The sequence below is a fragment of the Tenrec ecaudatus genome, chromosome 8, assembly GCF_050624435.1.
Source record: "Tenrec ecaudatus isolate mTenEca1 chromosome 8, mTenEca1.hap1, whole genome shotgun sequence".
Classification (NCBI taxonomy): Eukaryota; Metazoa; Chordata; class Mammalia; order Afrosoricida; family Tenrecidae; genus Tenrec; species Tenrec ecaudatus.
Window position 1 is genome coordinate 99,985,109 of NC_134537.1, and position 20,983 is coordinate 100,006,091.

Sequence of the window (20,983 nt, forward strand, 5' to 3'; positions counted from 1 at the left end):
CCTAATACAGCCTGCATATCGGATATTTACATTACAATGCAAAACAGTAGCAAAACGACAGTGATGAGGTAGCAAGGAAAATAATGTTATGGTGGGGGTCACCACCACCTAAGGAACTGTAGGAAAGGGCCGCGGCCTGAGGAAGGTGGAGACCCCTGTGTTAGAGAGATGGACAGGAATCAGCAGTAGGATCGTTTTTGTGCATGTTGTTTTCATCTCTCCAGTGACAGACCCGGTTGCATTCCCTCCCTTTCCACCCCCTCCGCAGGCCCATGGATGCGGCTGAGCACAACCAGCGGCCGGAGGCAGGGAGTGGGATGAAGAGTCCAAGCCCTGGCTCACGCACTCGGCCGGGCTCCAGCTCCGCACCTGCCGCTGAGGCAACCTGGAACCAAGCCCTAAGCTTCCCCGCACTTCTGTTCCGCTTGTACTGTAGCGGTGCTAACAGCCCCTGGGTCCAAGAGTTACTCCTCTTTAATCCGATCATACATGTATAGTACATTTCACACAGGCCCACAGCAACCACACAACCAGTGCAAGCTGATGGGGGGGCGGGGGGAAGGGTTAGTGGAAGGGTGAACTATTAGAGGGTTTGGGGCTATTGAATGTAAAGTTGATAATCTGAAGCACAAGCCTCTATCTAATTTATATTAAAAATCTGTTTTCTGTTTTTTTCTGTCAGCTGGTTGGTTTAAATGGGCAAAAACCAGAGCCCTGACTTCAAAAAGCCTAGTACCTACTGAATCATTAGTCTAGCATACCAGATGCCTCCTTTTCCCTAAAAAAAAAATAATAATAAATTTTCTTTTTAAGTGATCAAATACCCCCGACACCTCTCTCCGCAGGGACAGCCCCATATCTACCAGTTTGCTCCTGGGGAAGACTTCCCTTCAGCTATCTTCTGACCCCGAGCACCTTCTCTGGCCCGCTCTGCAGACTCTCCAGCCCAGCTTAGACCCTGGGCCCAGCTCAGCAGAGGGTGTCAGGCGCACTTCATGTCCAAGGGTCCTCCTTCGGCAAGCTCCTTTAGCTGTCCTGCTTCACTCTGTTCACTTGCTCACCTACTCAGTCAGCAAGCACACTTAGCAAAAGCTAGACTCTGTGGGTGGCAAGCTACATTTGAGGAGCTTCCTGCCCTCGAGGCCCTCCCAGCCCCGAGAGTCCCCTGGCCTCTCTTTCTCAACCTGAGGCTCCCTTTGAAGGCTTCCCTCCCTCCCAAGCAGGACTATAAGGGTTCTTTCTCTACAGACCTCAATAGCAGGGGCCTTCGAGTCAAGCTGCCTGGGTTTGAGCCCGGACTCCACTTCTTGTCTGTTAGGTAAGCAGAGGCAGGTTTCTCTGCCTCACCTGCCTCACCTTCGGCCAGTAGGGTTTGCCAATTAGACTTGTTGTCAGAGGGAGTGAAAACTCAGTAAGAGCATAGCAATACATGTTAGCTAAAACTATTTCACATCTTGCCGAAATATTCGTCCTCATGTCTAAAAAGGTAGCTTGGTCATTATGTTTTATGAGTTAATCCCATAACTGAGGAAGTAAAATGTTCTCAACTACTGCTATCATACATCGAAAATTTCCCTTTTAAGGCCTATACCAAGCAAGGTGAAATCAACTGCTTTCTGGAGAAATGTAAAGAATCCCCAACAGAAACCAGGAGATGTATTTGGTAATTCAAACTTTGAAAAGGCTTCAGCCCAAAGAACATCCTGAGAGGACAGTTGGCAGAGAAGAGCAAACAGACGGAGGGTGCGGGGGAATGGGAGGGGGGGTGCAGAAGCTGACTCAGAAAGCTCAGGAAAGCAGCTCAAGGTGCTGCATCCCATGTGGGTGCAAGTCGAGAGAACCCACTGGGCAAGGGACAGTGAAGTCAGAGGGCAGGATATCAGGTAAATCCTAACATGAAGATCCAGCAGATGGTATCATTGAGTCCTGGGTGCCACTTGGTCCTATGACTAAGAGTCAAAGTCCGAAGGGGCGGGTGGTCCGACTCTCCGAGAGAACTGACAACAGCCAGGCAGGATTCCCCAGGCAAATAACTGTTGATTCAGAAGAGTCCTCGTAGGGCAGTGTGGAGGGAGGCAGGTTTATCAAGACCTAAACACACGTGAATTCACAGAACTAACAACACGGCAGGCCACCACTTGGCTGTCAGTTTGTTGCCCTGTAGTGGCTTAGGTTTTGTTGTGATGGTAGAAGCTATGTCACTGGTATTTTCAAATACCAGCTGAGTGACCCAAGGTAACCAGATTTCAACAGAAGTTCCAAACGAAGACTATGAAGAAAGAGGCCGTCTCCTTCTGAGGAATTAGCACTGAAAACCTCATGAACAGCAGGGAAATATTATCAGACACTGAAAACCTCATGAATAGCACTGTCAGGTACAGGGCCAGAAGATGAGCCCTTCAGGTCCAAAGGCACTCCAAAATATGACTATGGAAGAGCTGCTGTCTTAAAGCAGAGTTGACCATAATGTCACTTGCCAATGAGGCATGACTGAAAAGGAGAAGAAACAGCTGTCTATCAAAATTAGAACTCGGACTATAGGAAGCATAAGCCTGGAAAATTTGGAAGTCATAATAAGTGAAGTGGGCTGCCAAAGACCAAGATCCTAGGCATGAGTGAGCTGAGGTGGACTGGCATTGGCCATTCTGAATCAGAATATCATAGGGTTTACTCTGCCAGGAAGGGCAGATTGAAGAGGAAGGGCATCACATTCATCATCCAAGAAGGCATTTCAAGATCTACCCTGAAGTATAGTGCTGTCTGTGCGAGGATGATATCTCTACTCATACAAGGAAACATAGTCAATACACCTATTACTCAAATTTATCCAACCACTAACGCCTGTGAGAAAGAAATTGAAGAAATTTACCAGTATCTTCAGTCTGAACTCGATCAAACATGCAATAAAGATACACTGATGATTATTGGCAATTGGAATGCAGAAGTTGGAAGCAAAGATGGAGATGCCATAAGAGAATTTTACAAGACCAACAACTTCTTCGTCACAAATCCCCTTTTTCAACAACACAGGGACTTTTCGGATAGAATAAAGAAATAAAATTGACTACATCTGTGGGAAAGACAAGATTCCTGGTGGGGTAAGGGGTTACATATTGAGCTGCTAGGCACAAGGTTAGTAGTTCAAAACCACCACCAGCCACTCCGCACACAGGTCATTCTACCCTGTCCTATAAGGCCCTCATGAATCAGAAATGACTCGATAGCAACGAGTTTGCTTTTGCAGGGTTGAGGGGTGGTAGTGGAAAGAGATGATGGGAGGTCAATCTCAGCAGCTAAAATGAGGCCATGGGCCAATTATGGAACAGACTCTCAAATGCTCATATGTAAGTTCGGGTTGAAAGTGAAGAAAATTAAAATATGTCTGTGAGGACCAAAAAGCAGCTTTTGAATTGATCTCACCTGAATTTCAAGAGCATCTCAAGAACAGATTTGTTGCACTGAACACTAATGACAGAGGACCTGATGAGCTATGGAGGACGTCAAGAACATCATACATGAAGAAAGCAAAAGGCCATTAAAAGACAAGAAAGAAGGAAAATATCCAAGTGGCTGTCAGAAGAGACTCCAAAACTTGCTCTTAATGAGAGTAGCTAAGCACATGGAAGAAATGATGAAGTCAAAGAGGCGAACAAAAAAATAGTCAAAGGCAGCTGAGAAGACAAAGTCAACGATGATGAAATGTGCACAGACCTAGAGTTAGCAAACGGAAACCAAAGAGCACGCTCACATACCTTACACTTAAAGAACCAAAGAAAAACTCAAGCTGCAAGTTGCAATACTGAAAGATCCTATGGGAAAAATATTGAAACTTGAGAAGAGTAAGAATTCCGGAACAACTCACTGTGCTCATGCGGACCTTGTACACAGACCAAGAGGCAGTCGTGCAACCAGAGCAAGGAAATGCTGCATGGCTTCAAATCCAGAAAGATGGTGTCAATGTTGCATCCTCTCACCATACTCTTTCAGTCTCTTTGCTGAGCAAATAATCTGATAAATTGGACTACATGAAGAACTTGACAACATCACAATAAGTGGAAGCCTTATCGACAACTTGGCGATATACAGATGACACAACTGTGCTTGCTGAAAGTGAGGACTTGAAGCACTTGCTGAAGAAGATCAAGTATGCCATCCTTCAATATGAATGACAACCCACTGTAAACAAAATAACAACCCACTGTGAACATTGCAATAATTGGAGCAAAGACTGAAGTTGTCAAGGAGTTGATCTTGCCTGGATCCACAATCAGAAGTCAAGAGATCAAGTGGCACATTGGGTTGGGTAAATCTGCTGCACAGGACCTCTTTTTTTTTTTAATCACTTTATTGAGGGCTCGTACAACTCTGATCACAATCCATCCATCCATCCATTATGTGTCAAGCACATTTGTACATTCGTTGCCCTCATCAATCTCAAAACAGTTGCTTTCTACCTCTTTAAAGTGTTGAAAAGCAAGGATGTGACTTTGGAGACAAAGGTATGCCTGACTCAAGCCATCGTATCTTCAGTTACCTCAGAGGCAAGTGAGAGTTGGACGATGGCTAAGGAGAATCCAGGCATCGGGATTATGGAGCTGGCGAAGAATACTGAAAGTGCCACAGACTGCTACAAGAACAAACACATCTGTCACTGAAGAAATACAGCTAGAAGGCTCTTCAAAAGCAAGGATGATGAGACTGGGTCTTAAACACTTTGGATACGTTATCAAGAGAAACCAGTCCCTGGAAGAGCCATCATGCTTGGTAAAGCAGAGGGGCAGCAGCAAAGTAGAAGACCCTTGACAACATGGGACACGATGGCGGCAACAAGGAGTTCGACCATAACAGTCATGAGGATGGCACAGGGCCAGCCCGTGTCTCCTTCTGTTGAACAGTGGGTCTCGATGAGTTGGAAGTGACTCAGCAGCACTGAATAAGGACAAACCCCTCAGGTCACTAGGAAAAGGCACACAAAGAGGGAGAATGAATGGGAAAATGCACTCCCACAGTGCACTCTGGGCTGACCCAAAAACTACCAGAAGCTAAGTCCCTTGCAGTAAGGACCAAACGTCAAGTTCCTCCAGAAATGGAGAAGACTCAACTCACTGCCATCAGTCAGTTCCAATGCCGAGCAACCGGATGGGACAAAGCAGACCTGTCTCGGGGTGTCCACGGCTGTAAATAATTACTTCCTTTCACAGTGAAAATACCCCCATAAACGTCAGTGACACTTACCAGCTGACCCAACTATGGGCAGCTAACGACAGCATAGGCTGGGAAGGCAATACAGCAGAGCCTAAAAGTCAGCCCAAGGCCAAGCCATTATAGGCCATCTCAGTCGGTTCTGAGGATGCCCAGCACTCTGTAATGTTTAGTTGACGTAGCCTGCAGCACAGCACTGTTCTGAATCCCACGACTGAACAGACTGTCCTAAGTATGGTTCCTGGTACGTTGGATGCAACCTAAATTCAGGATTACCAGTACAACTAGCAAGAGCAGAGGGCTAGGTCAAGAGCGAAACAGTGTCCATAGGATAGATTCATTCTGCAAACTCAGCAATTCAATGAAAGTAACCAACAGAAGGTGTATCAGTGGTGGGAGGCAAAATGTAGGGTGGTGGGGAACCTGGTGCACAGTGCTGTGTACGGTAAGTCTTTCCTGGAAAAAGTGTTTAGAGGCAACTGACTTCTTTAAAAATCATTTTATTGGGGGGCTCTTACAAATCTTATGACAATCCATCATTCAATTGTATTGGGGACACTTGTATACATATTGCCATCAACATTTCCAAAACATTTTCTTTCTACTGGAGCCCTTGGTATCAGCTCCTTTTTGCCCCTCCCTCCCACCCTGGTGAATCCTTGATCAATTATGTATCATTGTTGTTATTTCATCTTACATTGTCCGTTGTCTCCCTTTACCCACATTTGTTATTGGTCCCCCTGGGGGTGGGCTATATAGCCAACCTTGTGTTGGGTTCCCCCTTTCTCCCCCTGCACCTCCCATCCCCACCATCCCCCTACCCTCATGATATCACTACTCCCACTACTCTTCCTGAGAGTTTTATCAGCAACTGACTTTTTGAGTATGCTTTCTGTATCTATGACTTTTTATCTCAACCATCAAATCCAGAGGAAAAATATCAAATGCCTCTAGATGATTAGTCTCCAAATTAAGACCTAGAGACTCATACAACTCTTTTGAAAATGCATATCTTAAAGTAAAAGCCATTCCCCAACACTCAAGACTTCCTTTTCCAAATCTCTGAGCCAGAGCCAGATCCCACCTCCTACCTGCCTCCCAACAAGGCTACGGCCCATGATCATACTGTTCAGGGGCTACACCGGTCTTTGGGGGACTCAGGAAAAATGGGAAAGAAACAGCTACCAGTAATCACAATGCCAGAAGGAAAGGAAAAAAAAATCTGAAATTCCTGATCAAGGGTATGTATTGTTATAGCTGCCGTTGAGTTCATTCCAGCTTCCAGAGACCCCGTGTGTGAGGAGTAGGCCTGCTCTCTAGTGTTTTCTTGACTATAATCTTACCAGGAGAAGCTCACCAGGTCTTTCTTCCATGGGGCCACTAGATGGGGTGGACCACAATCTTCATCCCCTGCAACCTTTAGATCAGCCGCCTAACGTGAACAGTTTGCAACAACTAGGGACACTGAGTTATGGGCAACATAAGCTTTTCCCATTCCAGGGGTGCCGCCAAGGATCCTGGGCAAAACAATCCTAAGAAGCCATCTGAGTCCATTGCAATATATGTGGCTCAGTTTTCGGAGAGGGCATAACTGGGCAACCTCTAAGGTCACCTCCGTGGGCTGGCTGGTCCTGAAGACCAAAGAAGCCCAATAGCTGTCCAGCTGCGGGAACCAGGTCACATTCCCTGCTGGGGAGGTGCCCCAGACTGGAAGAGCAGGAGTGGCTACCGGGCCACAGCCCTAACAAGAGAGGTGACACGAAGCAAGCCACGCGTTGGAGCCTGGACCCAGCCTGTCTGGCCTCTGCCTGGCTTTTGCAAGTGCTGAATTCCTGAGTGTGAGAAAAGACACTGGGTCCCCAGGTCAGGTGAGATGAGCTTATTTCTCCCCAGTCCAGCTAGTGGGTGACTTTACTCGTGAGTGTGGGTGTTGGTGTGTTGTGGGGTTTTTCCTTCCTTCCTGACCGGCAGGCACATGCCATTCAGGAGAGATGAAGCCAGCCCTTGAGGCTGATCTTGTGTGCATTCCTGCCGGGCGGCGATGGGCAGCCGGGCCGCTCACCTGAGGGTTGTCCATGTACCAGAGAAGGCAGTCAGCCTGGGTGTCCAGGATGAAGTACCTTCGCAGAAACTTGCCGCTGTTCTCATGCTCCTCGATGTCCAGAAACCCACAGATTCGGTTCTGCCGATCCACATAAGGCATTCCTGGGCTCTGCTCACATCACCCTGCGTGGCAAGAGAAAGAAAGGGGTACTGGTGAGAAAGAAGGCGACGCAAACCCTGCACGAGCTCTCGGGCTTGACTCACCGCAAGAAACAGGGATGAGACATTCTCGTCAACTTCTTCCCCAGGCATCGAACATGCCGCTCAAGCAGACCCTAAAACCTCTCGCAACTGCGCAAGTCATCAAGACTCAAACGGATAGACAGTCAATGCACCTTCCTGAGCCTCTGCTTGGTCCCTGGTACCGCAGTAGGTGCTTTACCTAGACAGAGCACATAACCCTAGGCTTTGAATCAGTCCCTCGGGCCACTGACTCATTGTACGAGCACTAACTCAACTCTCTGCCCCTCGGTCCCTTCATCTGACAACAACACGGGGTGACAACAGTAGGACCAACACCACACCAGGTTTGCTGAGAACTAAGCACTTCACCAACTGTGGACATTCCTAACTCTTCACGCAAACCTGGTGAAGTAGGTCATAACCCACTTTTACAGACGAAAACACCACCTCAGAGAGGAGTTAAGCACCAATTCAAATACTCGGATGAAGCTCTGCCAGGAATTCAGTCAGAAAGGGCAGTCCCTCTGCCCCACGCCCACCCCACACCCTCGTGGGTGAAGATGCCAAAGGGTTAAACCCAAGGGATCACTACATTGCATTCCTTAAATCCTAGTATCACTCACCTCACTTTGCTGTCACACAGAAGCCATTGTGATTATTAGGGAAGAGATCAGAAAGCACCAGCTCCTGAGTAACTTTCCAGAGCAGGCTCGCTGGAGCGGGAGAGCAAAGACACCTTCACACTGGCCTCTCTTCTCTACACGATTTCCTTCTGCCTCTCTGAAGAGACAAAGGAAAGGACAGGAGCTGATACGCCCAATCCGATTGTCTAATTAATTGCTAATTAATTAGAAAACATCACATGACATTCAGCCTTTGAAGGACAGACCCTACCCACCACTGTGTCCTGCTTGGCTCCAACAAAGGAAAATGCACGGTGGCCCAAGTGGCCCAAATCCCTTATCCTGCAGCCTAGCAAAGCGGGAAGTGGCTGGTTCCAGGCCATTCCTCACACCACAACACAAGGTCAGCAAGTAAGCAACTGAGCTATCAAGTGGTTGGTCTTCCAGGCTCAGGGCGGAGAAAGACGAGCCTCACAGAGCAAAGAGATACAGTCCGGCAAGATCCGGCTAATTCTAAGGTGGCCCCTGGTGATGTCGCCAACCTCCCCAGGATGCCTTCAGGGTTGAGAAACTGCCTCAAGAGAAAACAAGCCAACCTCAACACAAGACTCTCAGTTGGAGCAGACAACTCGGTCTGAAAGCAGATGGGTCAGGAGATCACATGGCTGCTCACTGGATGATGATGATAGGGCACAAAAGAGTACAGTCAGCAGAAAAACAGCAGAAAGAAGAAACAGCACGGTTAAAGGGGAAGTCAAGGGAGCCAAAGAGGGGGTGATAAAAGGACAAGAAGTGGAAAAAGTCACATTCACTCCTAACCCTTGGGGGCTGCGCTCTACAGGCTTCCAGGATCTGGGTGAACGCTACAGAGACCACGGGCAATCCCAAGAGCTGTGCAGGCCAGTAGTCCTGTTTCAATTCATGCCTACGACATCTTTCTTGAGAGATTGGATCTGAAGAGGAAGAGAGTGTCACCGAGACCATGGGGACCTGCTTTGCATTCCCTAGGCAAGAATCTCCCTGGCAACCACTAGAACAGCACATCAGAAGGGGGGGGGGGGGCAAATGCTAGAGGAAATGCCTACCAGAGGCCCTGTTCCCCCTTCCTCAATAAGGTGGAGCAGCCTCTTCCACCAGCACAGGTGGGAAGGAGGGGAGGAAGCAGGCAGGCTTGGAGGTGGGGTGGCAAGATCTGGAGGGTCCATCTTCCTAGGAAATGAGGTGCCCCATCTTCTCCCACATATAAAGCACATGGGACACTTGCTGGAGGGTCTGAATGGTTTACAGAACACGTGGGCCTTGGTTATTTGTAATTTGGAAAAAAAAAAGAAGAAGAAGAAGAAGTGGAATAAGGTTTGGGAAAGACGGTGGGAAAGGAAGTAGAAGTATAGTGGAAGTGAAGGCCACTGGCGTGGGTGGGGGCTGGGGAAAAGAGGACCATCCTGCCCAGAGAAGCAGCACCTACCGTAGAGAAAGCAGCACACCAGCAGCCAGATGCACTGTTTGCTCGGCACCTTCCCAAACTAAGCTTCCTATCCCACCTCGTTTCACAAAGGAGCAACCTCGTGTTCCAGAACGGGAAAGAGATGGGCACAAGCCAAGAGCTAGGAACAAATGCCGCAGGAGGAACTTAAGTCTCTTCCCTGAATTGAAGCTAGGAATCTTCCAGCAGATATAAAAGATGGGAGGGGATGGGCCTGGCACTGGTTGTGGGAAGGAACATATTCCAGAGAACGGATGTTGCTTCCCCACAGGGAATCAGGGGGGAGGCAAGTTCCACCCAGAAAGACTGGGTGAGCCTAACAGTCAGGGTGCAGGCCGGGGGAGGGAGGTTACCTGCCCACCAAGAAAATGAAGTAAATTCCCTTGACGGCAGCCCAGGATACAGAGGCAGGATTCCCAAGAGCGGGTGAGCTCCTCCTCCTCCTCAGGAGCTCAAAGAGAAAGCATATCAATTGTTAGGAGATGCCGAGGCTGACTGACTTTGGACCTAGTTGGGAAGCATAGCATATGACCGAGTTTTGGCTTTTGATTTTTTTTTTCCCATTTCAGCTTCAGAATTAACTGATGCCTGTCTTTTTCTGAAGTCAGAGGCTAGAAGATGTTCTATAATCCCCTTCCCCCGTCCAGCTCATGAAGGGAACTCTACAATTCACTTCCCCGCAGATTACCTGACTTAAGGGGGCTGCCTATTTGCATGAATCCAGGAGTGGGAAGAATCTCACATATGTACCACAAGAAAAGGTACCTGGGTAAGAATCCTGCTTATGAAACAATCTCTTGTGGGCCTATCCCCGGGGGGAAGGGGGGAGGCCGTTCAGATGTCCTGAGAAGCAGCTGAGTCACAGAGCTGATGGAGATGGTGGGAGGTGGGAGGACCAGCTGCAGGAGAACTGTGCCTCACACGGAAACGTGGTTATAACAAGCCGACCCACACAGAGGCAAAACACACAAGAGACACACCTGGGTGCCTAAACCGGAATGCTCTAACAGTGCAGACCCATCCTCCTTTACACACTCCTTGTCACAGAACTGCTAAGATTTGATGGGGGGCCAGCCACCCTGTCCCCCACAGCCGCTCTCCTTTGCCTCTTCAACCATGTTACCAACAGCTTCCAAGTCTTCCCCGCTCTTTTTCTTTCTTTCAGACAGAAGGGCTCCTCTGCACCTCTGCCTCCTGTCCCCAGGCTCCACTAACAGTGGGGAGGAGTGAAGGAAAGGGGAGTATTAACCATGGGAACTTAGTAGGACAAACCAACTGGGTGTCTCTATTCCCCTCCCCAAAAGAGGCGAAATCATGCAAAGCTTCAACTCTCATCCTCCGGATAGTTATCTTTAACCTGTGCCTGACTTTCAAAAAATGCTTGCGATCTTAAATTTTATTTTAAACTGAGTTCCCCCAGAGTAAAACTACGGGGTGGGGAAGGACAACACAAATCTGGTTCTTGGTCCCAGGAGCTGTCTCTACCCCAAGCAGGAGGCCCCACACCTGACCAGGGCCCTTTCCCCTCTTCTTCTAAAGCAGCGGTTCTCAACCTTCCTAATGCTGCAACCCTTTCACACAGGTCCTCCTGTTGTGGGGACCCCCAACCATAACATTATTTTCGTCCCTACTTCATCACTGTCATTTTGCTACTGTTACGAATCGTCATGTAAATATCTGATATGCAGGATGTGTTTTCATTGTTACAAATTGAACATAATTAAAGCTTAGTGATTAATCATAAAACAATATATAATTACTTATTGTGAAATATTTATTTCTAATGACAAATAAATGAAATTTTGTCTTGAAGCAAGGTGTAGCATGGGTAACTGTTCTAAAGCAAAACAAAAACCCTTCCCTCTGGGTATGGCTGTGAGGTAACCCCTCTGGCTAGCTAGCTCATAGCTCCCGCACTTTTGATCGAATATCATAGAGAACCCATGCAGCAAGTTGCTTCCAGCAGGAAGCAGGGCTGATAGAGAACACAGAAGACTTGTGCAGGAAGGAACCTAGGGCCAACCGGGGCCCTATCACTGCAAGGCATGCCAAGCCTCCCGAGTGCTTTCTGTGCAAAAATACTAAAAGAACGATGCTGTTTTAAAGCAGCACTCTAACTCAGCGTTTCTCAACCTTGGCTGGCAACCGCTTTGGGGATAGAACGACCCTTTCACAGAGGTCACCCAAGACCATGGGAAAACATGTTTCTAATGTTTTGGGAACCGAAACACCGCTCCTCTATCCTCCAGGTGGGTCCGCCCATACGCCAAGTACCCGGCGTGAAGACTGCTACCCATGCTACACCATGCTTCAAGACAAAATTCCATTTATTTTTCACTAGAAAGAAATATTTCACAATATAGGATTACATATTGTCTTTGTGATTAATCACTAAGCTTTAATTATGTTCCATTTCTAACAATGAAAACACATCCTGCATATCAGATATTTACCTGACGATTCGTAGCAGTAGCAAAATGACAGTGATGAAGTAGGAACAAAAATAATTTTATGGTTGGGGCCACCACAACATGAAGAACTGAATTTAAGGGTCATGGCATTAGGAAAGTTGAGAACCGCTGCTCTAACTGACCCCTGGATCTATTGCCCTAAGATCATCTTCAACTCTTAAACCAAAATTATCCCCTGAAGTATCTTCTTAAAACCAAAATAATTGTCTGGCTCTTTAGTTTAAAACAAAAAAGTCTGCCTTGGTCACTGTGCTCTGTTACGAGCCCTCTCTGTGGGCTCACACTTACAGCCAGAACTCGAAAGGTTGGATGGGAGGCAACTTAGGCAGAGAGCAGATAGGACAGGAGGTGGAGCAACTCAGGAGATGCTGCTGCTGCGAATGGCTGTACAGCTGGGAGCATTCGTCCATGTTGCTAAATGGTACATGTGGAAACTGCTGATTTACTGTATGTTTTCCTGTGTAGAGTCTCAACAAAACAAAAACAATTTTTTTTCAAAACAAAAAATTTTTAAAGTCACAACAGTTTTCACTTTACATGCTTCTTCCTGACTTACCATAAAAATTTTCCATGTGTCTAGTTTTTATAGCAAACCTTTTTCAATGTTTATATAACATAACTGTACCAGACTGACAATAATTTAATCATGTCTTTATGTTTAGACAGGTTATAGTTGTTCACGTAAACTTCCAAATGTTGCTAAAATTCTTATTTTCAAATTCTGGTTCCCTTTTTACACAGAAACAACATCAACTCCCAGTTATAAATGACTCAAACACAGGTAATAAAAGCTCCAGAGGGTCTAAGAAATAAAATGAAAATCAGTGCTTCTAACAAATATCCACTGAAAAGCTTTCCTGGGAGTCTTGGTGACTGGGGGGGAGTACAAACCTTTCTGAAAGGCAACTTGGCAATATGCATAACCAGAGAGTTAAAAGTGTCCATACCCTTTAACCCAGTTATTATACTTGTAGGATTCCATCCAAGCAAATAAAGACTGCAGTCAAAAGAGGGCAACTGCAAAGGAATTTATAACAAAATTTGGGGAAATTTTCTGAATATCTCACTGATTATGGAAAAACTAAATAAATGATGGGGCAGCCACACTTTAAAACTATGTTTTCATGTAATTTTAAATGTGCTAAGGAGAAACTTGCCATATCATACGCTTTTTATTTTTTCTTAAGTTTCTTTAAAGACAAAATGGTTTATATACTTACACATCTAAGTATTATTTTCTTCAGAAGCCACAAATAAACTCCCTGCCTAATTTATAGCTCTCCTGGGGCAGTTTGAGTGTCTCAAAGTCTTAAAGCTAATAAACTAGGACCCCACAAACCACAATTACCCAAAATTCAGGTACCTGCCCAGAGGGCTCTAGCAGCCTGCAACCTATTCTGGTTTCTTACTTCTACTGCAATACCCTCTTGGAGATCCCTCCCCACTCCCACTCCCCCCACTTTAGCTCCTTACTCTGGGTCTTTATGTCCTTGTGTCCCTGGGAAGGTAGCCCAATGCCTCTGCAGACAGGACACCAGAGCCAGCCAGGCCCAGCACTCACGAGGGGGGGACACAGGGCCCCCTGACAGGGATCCCCCTCCCCTGTGGGGCTTGCTTTCTGGAAGCTGGAGTATAAAGCTGACATTTTTACATGAATTGCCGTAGGGGTGAGTGAAATACATACATAAAGAAAACAACAGTGCTAGTTAGTAAGTCTAGACCCATGGTGGACAGCAGTAGGGCTCTTCACAGTCCCGCACCCCACATAGCACACAACTTAATTGTGCAATATATTACGAGGCGTCGTGCAAGCATCGCCGCGGTCAATTTCTGGAGGTCTCTTCATTTTGAAGACCACTCGTGGCTGGGAGATCCCTGAGTAGTGCAAATGGCTAAGGGCTCAACTTTGAGCTGAAAGGGCGGCCTTTTAAAATCCCCCTGAAGGGTCCTCAGAAAACAGGCCTGCCAACCCACTTTCGAAAGGTCACACCAGGCTAACCCCACAAAGCCGTTTGTACTCTGGCCCACGTGCTGTCGCCAGGAGCCAGAACCCACTCGACAGCAGCGACAGTGCCGTGTGAAGACACAGCGAAACAAGAAACACTCGTGTGCCCGACTCCTGTGACATATTTGAACAGAGAAGAGCATGGCAAACATGGGAAACCCAAAAGGTAATTTCTAAAGATTTAAATGCATCTGCCCTCTGAAGCAATAATCTCCAACAACTTCAGAGTTCAAAACTGCACGCGTGCGCGCACACACAAATATTTTTTAAGATTCTTTTCTTTCACATTCCTCTGTTTTGGGTTGGACTGAGAAAGGAATTTTTTTTTTTTAATCTAGAGTTTTGCTCCAGAAAAATGGTGTCGATGGTATTTCTGGGCCTGCAGTGGAATCTGCTAGAACTATCTCTCCAGGCCTTAACGTTACCCCTGCTGGGGGAGAAGCTGGGGGCAGCAGCTTCTAGTGAGCAAGAGGGATAGCAACCGGAAATTACTAACCTCTAACAGGAGAAAGTTTATCAGGAAATGACATCAGACTCTGAGAGAACCGTAATACAGCAGATAGGACTGGAGGGTGGAGGTTAAGAGTACTTATACAACTCTTGCTAGACTCTGCATGGGCCATGTGAATGGAGTGGGCCAGGTATAAATCTGCAGCAAACCTAAGTGTGCATTGTGGAGGTACAGCATATCTAATAAAAAAACAAATGAACAAAACAGCTATTTCAAGATGCAATCTTGGGAATGCGCCCCAAAAATAATTTAGGAAGTATGAGGACATCCATTTCCAACTGTTAAAATATCACAGCACTTTGAACCTGACAAAGGGCAAACTCCAAATAGTCTAAGGGCCAGGAAGGCAAAGGGCACGCCCGTCGTCAAAGAGAAGGGACTCTCCTGAAGGCCTGTTCCCTGCAGGGCGAGGCAGGTGAGGATGAAGCACTGCCTACAGGAATGGAGGCAAGAAGAAAGGGCGCCTGGATAGCACAGAGCTAGCCCTGACCCCCACAGAACCCTGGAACTTTTGCGGGAAGGCAAGACACTCGAAAGGAATTTTTAAGGGGGAACGGGGGAGAGAAGAGGCAGGAGTAGCTGAAAATTGATACCAGTGAAATAAAGCCGCCAAAAACAACTAAATATTGTAAACACCCAAGACCTCTCTTAACTGCAGCCTCGTCAATGTTCAAAGAAAACGTGGTTGTGGGCCTACGAGAAACAGAGGCATGACTGTGCGGCTAAGGCTCGGTTTGACCATCTGCAGCAGAAAGATCACCAGGGCATGCACGCAGCCACAACTGGTTTATAAATAGCCTATTTTCTAAAAAGCCAACTAAGATCCCCAGCTTTCTGATTGTGAAAGTCTCACCACTTAAAAGATCCCTTGAATTGCATTTCACTATAACTAAGGCTGCTGAAGTCCCCGGACTGTAATCTTCATTTTAAACTTGACCTTGTCAACCAGTAACTATCTGAGGGCACGAATTCGTGGGCTATAGGAAAATGGAAACACGGTCCTTTCTCTAATCTACGAGTCTTTTGCTAAAGGTCAGGGAGACTGTAACCGGCCGTAGTGTGTGTCCTGACCGTGCTCTGGCAAACCTCTGGGCAGGAGGACGGGCTGGTCGTGGTGGGGAGGATGGAGCCGTAGCAGAGATTAGGAGGTTTCTGAAGAAACTCTTGCAAGGAAGTGATCGTAGAAAAGGTGTGCTAAATTCTAAGCTTCTACAGGTTTTTGTGTTTGTTTGTTTGTTCTCTGATGGAGTGGACATGTTGAAATTTAAATATGTATAGCACCAATAATTTTCAGTTTGGGTTCCGGTTTGGTCAAACGTGGTGTGTTTTTATCACCCAGCAGTTTGCTGGGTGGGTGTTTCGGCTTTAAGAATATCGTTTCACCTTTGTACAGGGAAATAGAAGCTAAGCACGTCACTGGCCCTAGTTGGTAAAAGCAGCACAATTCCATTACTTTGTCTTGCTTATAGTCATTAAATCATTACTTTGAGGTTAAACAACAAAACAACGGTAGGCTGATTTTGGTGACCCGGTAAGGCACAAGAGCGAAGTGAAAGTGTGGAGTTCAGAGTTAGACAGATCTGGGTTCAAATGCTAGCCAGGCAACTAGACTCTTCTAGACTTAGTTCCTCATTTGTAGACTGGAAATACTTACTTCAAAGGCTTCTCCATAGATTAAGTAACTATTGTGTGCAAAGTGCTTCACATAGGAGCTGGTAAGGAACAAGCACTGAGTAGTTAATGTTGGTAAGACAGTGCTTCTCAGCCTTCCTCAGGCCACGACCCTTTCATACAGTTCCTCATGTGGTGTGACCCCCAACCATAACATGATTTTTGCTACCGTTATGAATCGGGCGACCCCCGTGACAAGTTGGGAAATGCTGTGTTAAATAAGGCGTGTGAGTGTGTGTTGTCATTGTCCACCACGTGGTAACCGGTACTCCAAGTCAGACATAGGAACGGCTGTATTTCATTCTGTTGTACATAAAGTCACTGTCATTCAGCACGGACTCCAGAGCAGCAAAGGACACAGCGACAAAGCTGCTTTAACGGGCGTCTGCACGGAGCAGTCTCTACTCTTAAATAGCAATGCGCCTCTACGAGGGGGTTTCGGAAAATTAACGGGAAAATTCCAGTATCTTGTAATTCCATTTTCCAGTGAACTTTTTTGACCACTTCTCCCCTGCCCCACACTGGAACAGCCGTGCCCGTGATCACTGTGGGCAGCCGAGAGCCAACGTGACACTGGGATTCCCCTCACAAGGGCGTCAACAACCTCACTCTTCCCTTCTATGGGAGGGACCATCATATTTTACATCTCTAAATATTATCCAAGAGTTTAAGTAAAAAATCCAAAGGGGGTCGGAGGCTCCATCTTAACACAAGAAAGTTTACAGAACTCCACATACAAATCAGGTGCCAGGCAAGAGACCCTAGAGCTGTCTCCTGCTCCACCCCAGAATGGGGGAAGTAGGGGCTGGGGCAAGAGAGCACTGCTCTGCCATCAGCTGAGTAACACAGAGTTCTCTCGGTTGGGACAGCGAGTCCCTGCCTTTGCATTTGAACTGCAGTGTTTCTCAAGAGCATTCGAACCAGAGACCCTCGCTGCCCCTTTATCCCATGGGCAGTGTCAGGAGTACCTGCCCCAACGGGGCTGGGACATCCAAGGAGAAGCCCCAAGCAGCCTTTACCTTGCTGCAAGTCACTGTGATCAACTGGGGTGAGCTAGAAAAGGGGCTTTAGGAAGGAAGGTACGAGATAAAGTCTAAGAGGTTGGACAGGCTTAACCGCAAGGGGCAGAGGAACCAAGATCAATGGTCAATGGACCTTTCCAACTCCAGTCCCACTGCACCAACCACAGGCCGGCGGTGACTCCATTCCTTTCATCTCGAAGCACCATCCTGCCTAAAGCTCTGCCTCAATAATGGGGTTACACTGGGCAGGGCCAGGACTCTTCTCCGCCATAGGCTGTCAGACTATAATATTTGCTCTGCTTCTTCCTTCCTTTCCCAAGATTACATTGCTAGGGTCTTATCCAGCTCACTAAGGCTAATGGGAAACCGAAAGTAAAGCAACATAAACTATGATGGGAAGAGAGAAGAGACAGGGTAGCCTGATGTCCCAGCATCCCTAGCTTCTTGTCCACACCCTAGGTCTGTACTGGCCAGAAGAAAGGTCCAGCTGTTTCAGGAAAGCCGAGGAATATTTATTGTGGTCTCATAACAAAATCAAACGTGAGGCACCCAGGTTGGTAAAGGGGCACTGCCCACCTGTCTACCAGCCCTCTAGAAGACAGACAGTCAATGAAGTTTCAGCTGGGTGCACACATACAGTGAAGATGTTTGGGTTTCCCTGGTGTTCTGGTCAGTACAGCCAAGGGCAGCAAAGATCGGGCAAGCCAACACAAGGGTGGCCGGGGAAGGCTTGACTGATGGGGCTGCTATAACTCCCTTTCCATTTTTGGAGAATCTGCCCCTAACTAGGCACATGTCCTCAGCAACAGAATATGGTTCAGCTCACTATGACGATACAATGAGATGTGCAGTCCCTACACAGCCTTACAGAGAAGAATAAAAACGTACCAAGGATAGAGGGGGAAAGGGAAGGCAAAATTTCTCTATCAAATTAACAATTTTAAAATCAATATCTAGTGACTACCCATTAGTGAGATAAAACTCCACCAAGAGCGATGAAGAGAATTTTTAAAAGAGTAGAACTTACAAATAAAGTAAGGCAAGGGGATGGGGGTGGGGTGTGGATTAATTTATAATTATGGCAAAGAATTACTTCCTAGATAAATTCCAGTGAAGATCAATAAAGCAAATTTCTCAGAGCTTTCTAATAAGGCACTAGCACGCAACTGTCCCTTCCCCTCCCAGGGTTGGTGGCCCACATGAGGCCACCCCTGGAGGCTGACCCAGAAGCCCAGGAAGCAGAAAGCGAAGGGGCAGTGAGGGCAGACAAGTGCCAACAGCCCAGTGTATGCTTGCATCCGTTCAGCAAATCGCCACCCACCATCTAGTAGGTGCTGTGCACCGGGCTTGCCACAAGGTCTGAACTACAGGCTTAGCCCTCCGTTAGGGGGAATGCCGTCTGCCTTAGGGAGCACACCATTTGAGAAAGCTGGTAGCTGAAATGATGCTTTTAAAATACTGAGAAGGCCAATACCTATAAAGATGAAGATGCTTTCTAAAGGCCACATCCCATTTCCCAGAGCACGCCAGAGCTCTGTTGTGGAGATCCATTTGGTGCCCCCTATGCTGGAGCACTGCCATGGCTCCTCCACCAGGATACAGGCCTCCTGAGACAGGGGCTGGGTTGGAGTTCATCACTGTCTTTCAAGTCCCTATGACTCAATCCGTAGTAATAAATGCATCTGAAAAATTTTTTTTTTTTTAGAAAACGAAGCCTTCTATTCTTTCAAGACCTTCACTTTACTGATTTCTGGAGGCTTTGCCGCCAAAAAGAAAAAGTGGGGTCTGACCAGCCACACAAAGGACGTTATTAGCACAGTTCTGAAACTTAGCCCGGAGTGCAACCACCGCGGGGCTGCTCGCAGTGCCTCCCCAGCCACAGCTGGTTCTGGGTAGAGCCCTTTTCTCTGCAGCGGACTCTCACTCGGTAAAACCCCATTCGGAGTCCTACAGAAAGAAGGGGGGAGGGGGAGGCGTTAGAAGGGCAAAATGCATCTTGAACCCAAGCGAGCGAAGGAAGAAGCACGCCGAATCTGGAAGGAAAGGGATGGGGGCAGGGCTGGCCTGGGGGAGCAGTGAAGTCCGCGGGGGAAGGGACTCCTGGGCAGGCACGGCCCCGCCGCCCCCTCTGACCTCACAGCACACTTCGCCGTCCCACCGGGCCTCGAGTTCTTTCCCGTTCTTGTCGACCCCTCAAAAGAACAACCCCTTTAGGTCTGGGCCAGAAACGAGAAGGAAGGTGAAGGTGTGTGGGGGGGGTGGGGGGTGAAGGAGGGGGAAACAGGAGAGGAGGAAGGAAGGAAGGAGGACAGAGGGGGGAAAGGGGGCGCGTGAACGCTCTCCCCTCTTTTTCGAAGGGTCTTTCCTAACCTGACCCTAACCTGCATTTTAGAACCGCTTTCTCCAGATTACCCCCCTCACCTGGTACTCCAGCAACGAGTTTAGACAATACCAAGTAGACCCCTAACCACCGCCGGCACCCAGGCCATGCATCCCAAGACTCTGGTCCCAGAGGAAAGGAGCGGGGGTGGGGGGAGGCGGGCTCTCCAGAGGAATATTCCAGGCCTGTCCTGTAATAAGGGAGGGGGAGGGAGGAAGAGTCCCGGAGAAAGAGAAGTCTCCGAGGCCCAATCTGCGCCCAAGGGACTTGCCCGCGGCGTCCTCCGCTCGCCTCCTGCCCGCAGCTCGGCAGGGTGGCGCGGCCGGTGCCCTGCGCTGACCCGCGGAGAAGTTTCGCGGCGGCAAAGAGAAAATGCTGCTCAGCAGAACACCGCGCCCCCCCCCCCGCTTCCCGGGACGCTCCCGGGGGCTGGAGGCGGGGGCAGCCCGGGGGGCTTTCCCGGGGGCTCGAAACGGCCAGAGGGGACCTCCCCGTGGGGCGACAGCCACTAGGACAGCGCACCCAGCCCCACGGGGCAGCGCCCACCGAGCCCTCCCTCGGCCGCCTCTCCCCCGCCCGGGCACCCCCGGCACCCCAAGCCTGCGCCCGCTCCCGCGCGCGTCCCTGCGCCCCGAGGCCCCCGAGTGCGCCCGACTTACCCCGCCGCGCAGGGGCCGGGACTCGGGCGGGACGGGTTACATCGGGCTGGGCACCGACGGCGTCTCGGGCCCGCGGCTGCCACCCGCCCGCCACCTCTCGCTCCCCCTCCCCTCGCCCCCACCTCCGTTTCAGTCGGCCGGCTCTTTTTTCCGGGTTAATTACGTTGCGCATTAAAGCAAAACCCAGCCCCGGATGTGAGTACAATGCTCCGCGGAGCCCGCCGGGGGAGGAGAGGGGTGCCGGGGCGCCGCGGGGTGGGAGGGGGCGCGGCCGCTCGGGCGCCGCGGGCTGCGCTCGGGCCCCTCCCCGGCTTCCCGCCGGGGCGCAGGTGGGACCCGGCCGCCCGCTGCGATGGCCACGCGGAGCCCGGCCAGCAGGTGTCCGCGGCGGGAAAGGGAGCCGGCGGCTGCGGGCAGAGTCCCTGAAGGAGGGAAGAGAGCCGGGGCCCCGGCTTCCTTTTTAAAAAAAAAAATGCTTCTTCCCGGACCCCACCCAGCCGGGCTTCCCTCGGGTCCCGAACGCTTCACCTTCCTGGGCCCACGGGGTTAGATTGGGACGAGGCGCAGATCCTTCCGGGTTGCCAGGAATGTGCTGTGGGCGCTCAGGGAGCCCCGCCGCCGGGACGCGGGTTCTCAGGAATGTCTCCTAGTAGGGGGTGGGGAGCAGGCA

General features: G+C 48.9%; 1 protein-coding gene and 1 pseudogene across 5 annotated transcripts in view; one reads left to right on the forward strand and one right to left on the reverse strand.

The window, feature by feature from the left end:
* Window positions 1-20,983, reverse strand: part of PLEKHA2 (pleckstrin homology domain containing A2) — a 76,104-nt gene extending 55,121 nt beyond the window's left edge. Inside the window, exons 1-2 of one of the 5 annotated variants that reach the window (XM_075556639.1) lie at window positions 20,842-20,983; window positions 7,265-7,428 (exon numbers count right to left, since the gene is read on the reverse strand). In XM_075556639.1, the coding sequence (XP_075412754.1) occupies window positions 7,265-7,405 (141 nt within the window). In that variant the 5' untranslated portion in view covers window positions 7,406-7,428; window positions 20,842-20,983. The other 4 variants (XM_075556644.1, XM_075556638.1, XM_075556641.1 and 1 more) reach the window with 4 other exon arrangements.
* On the forward strand, window positions 8,918-9,047 carry LOC142455835 (small nucleolar RNA SNORA14; annotated as a pseudogene).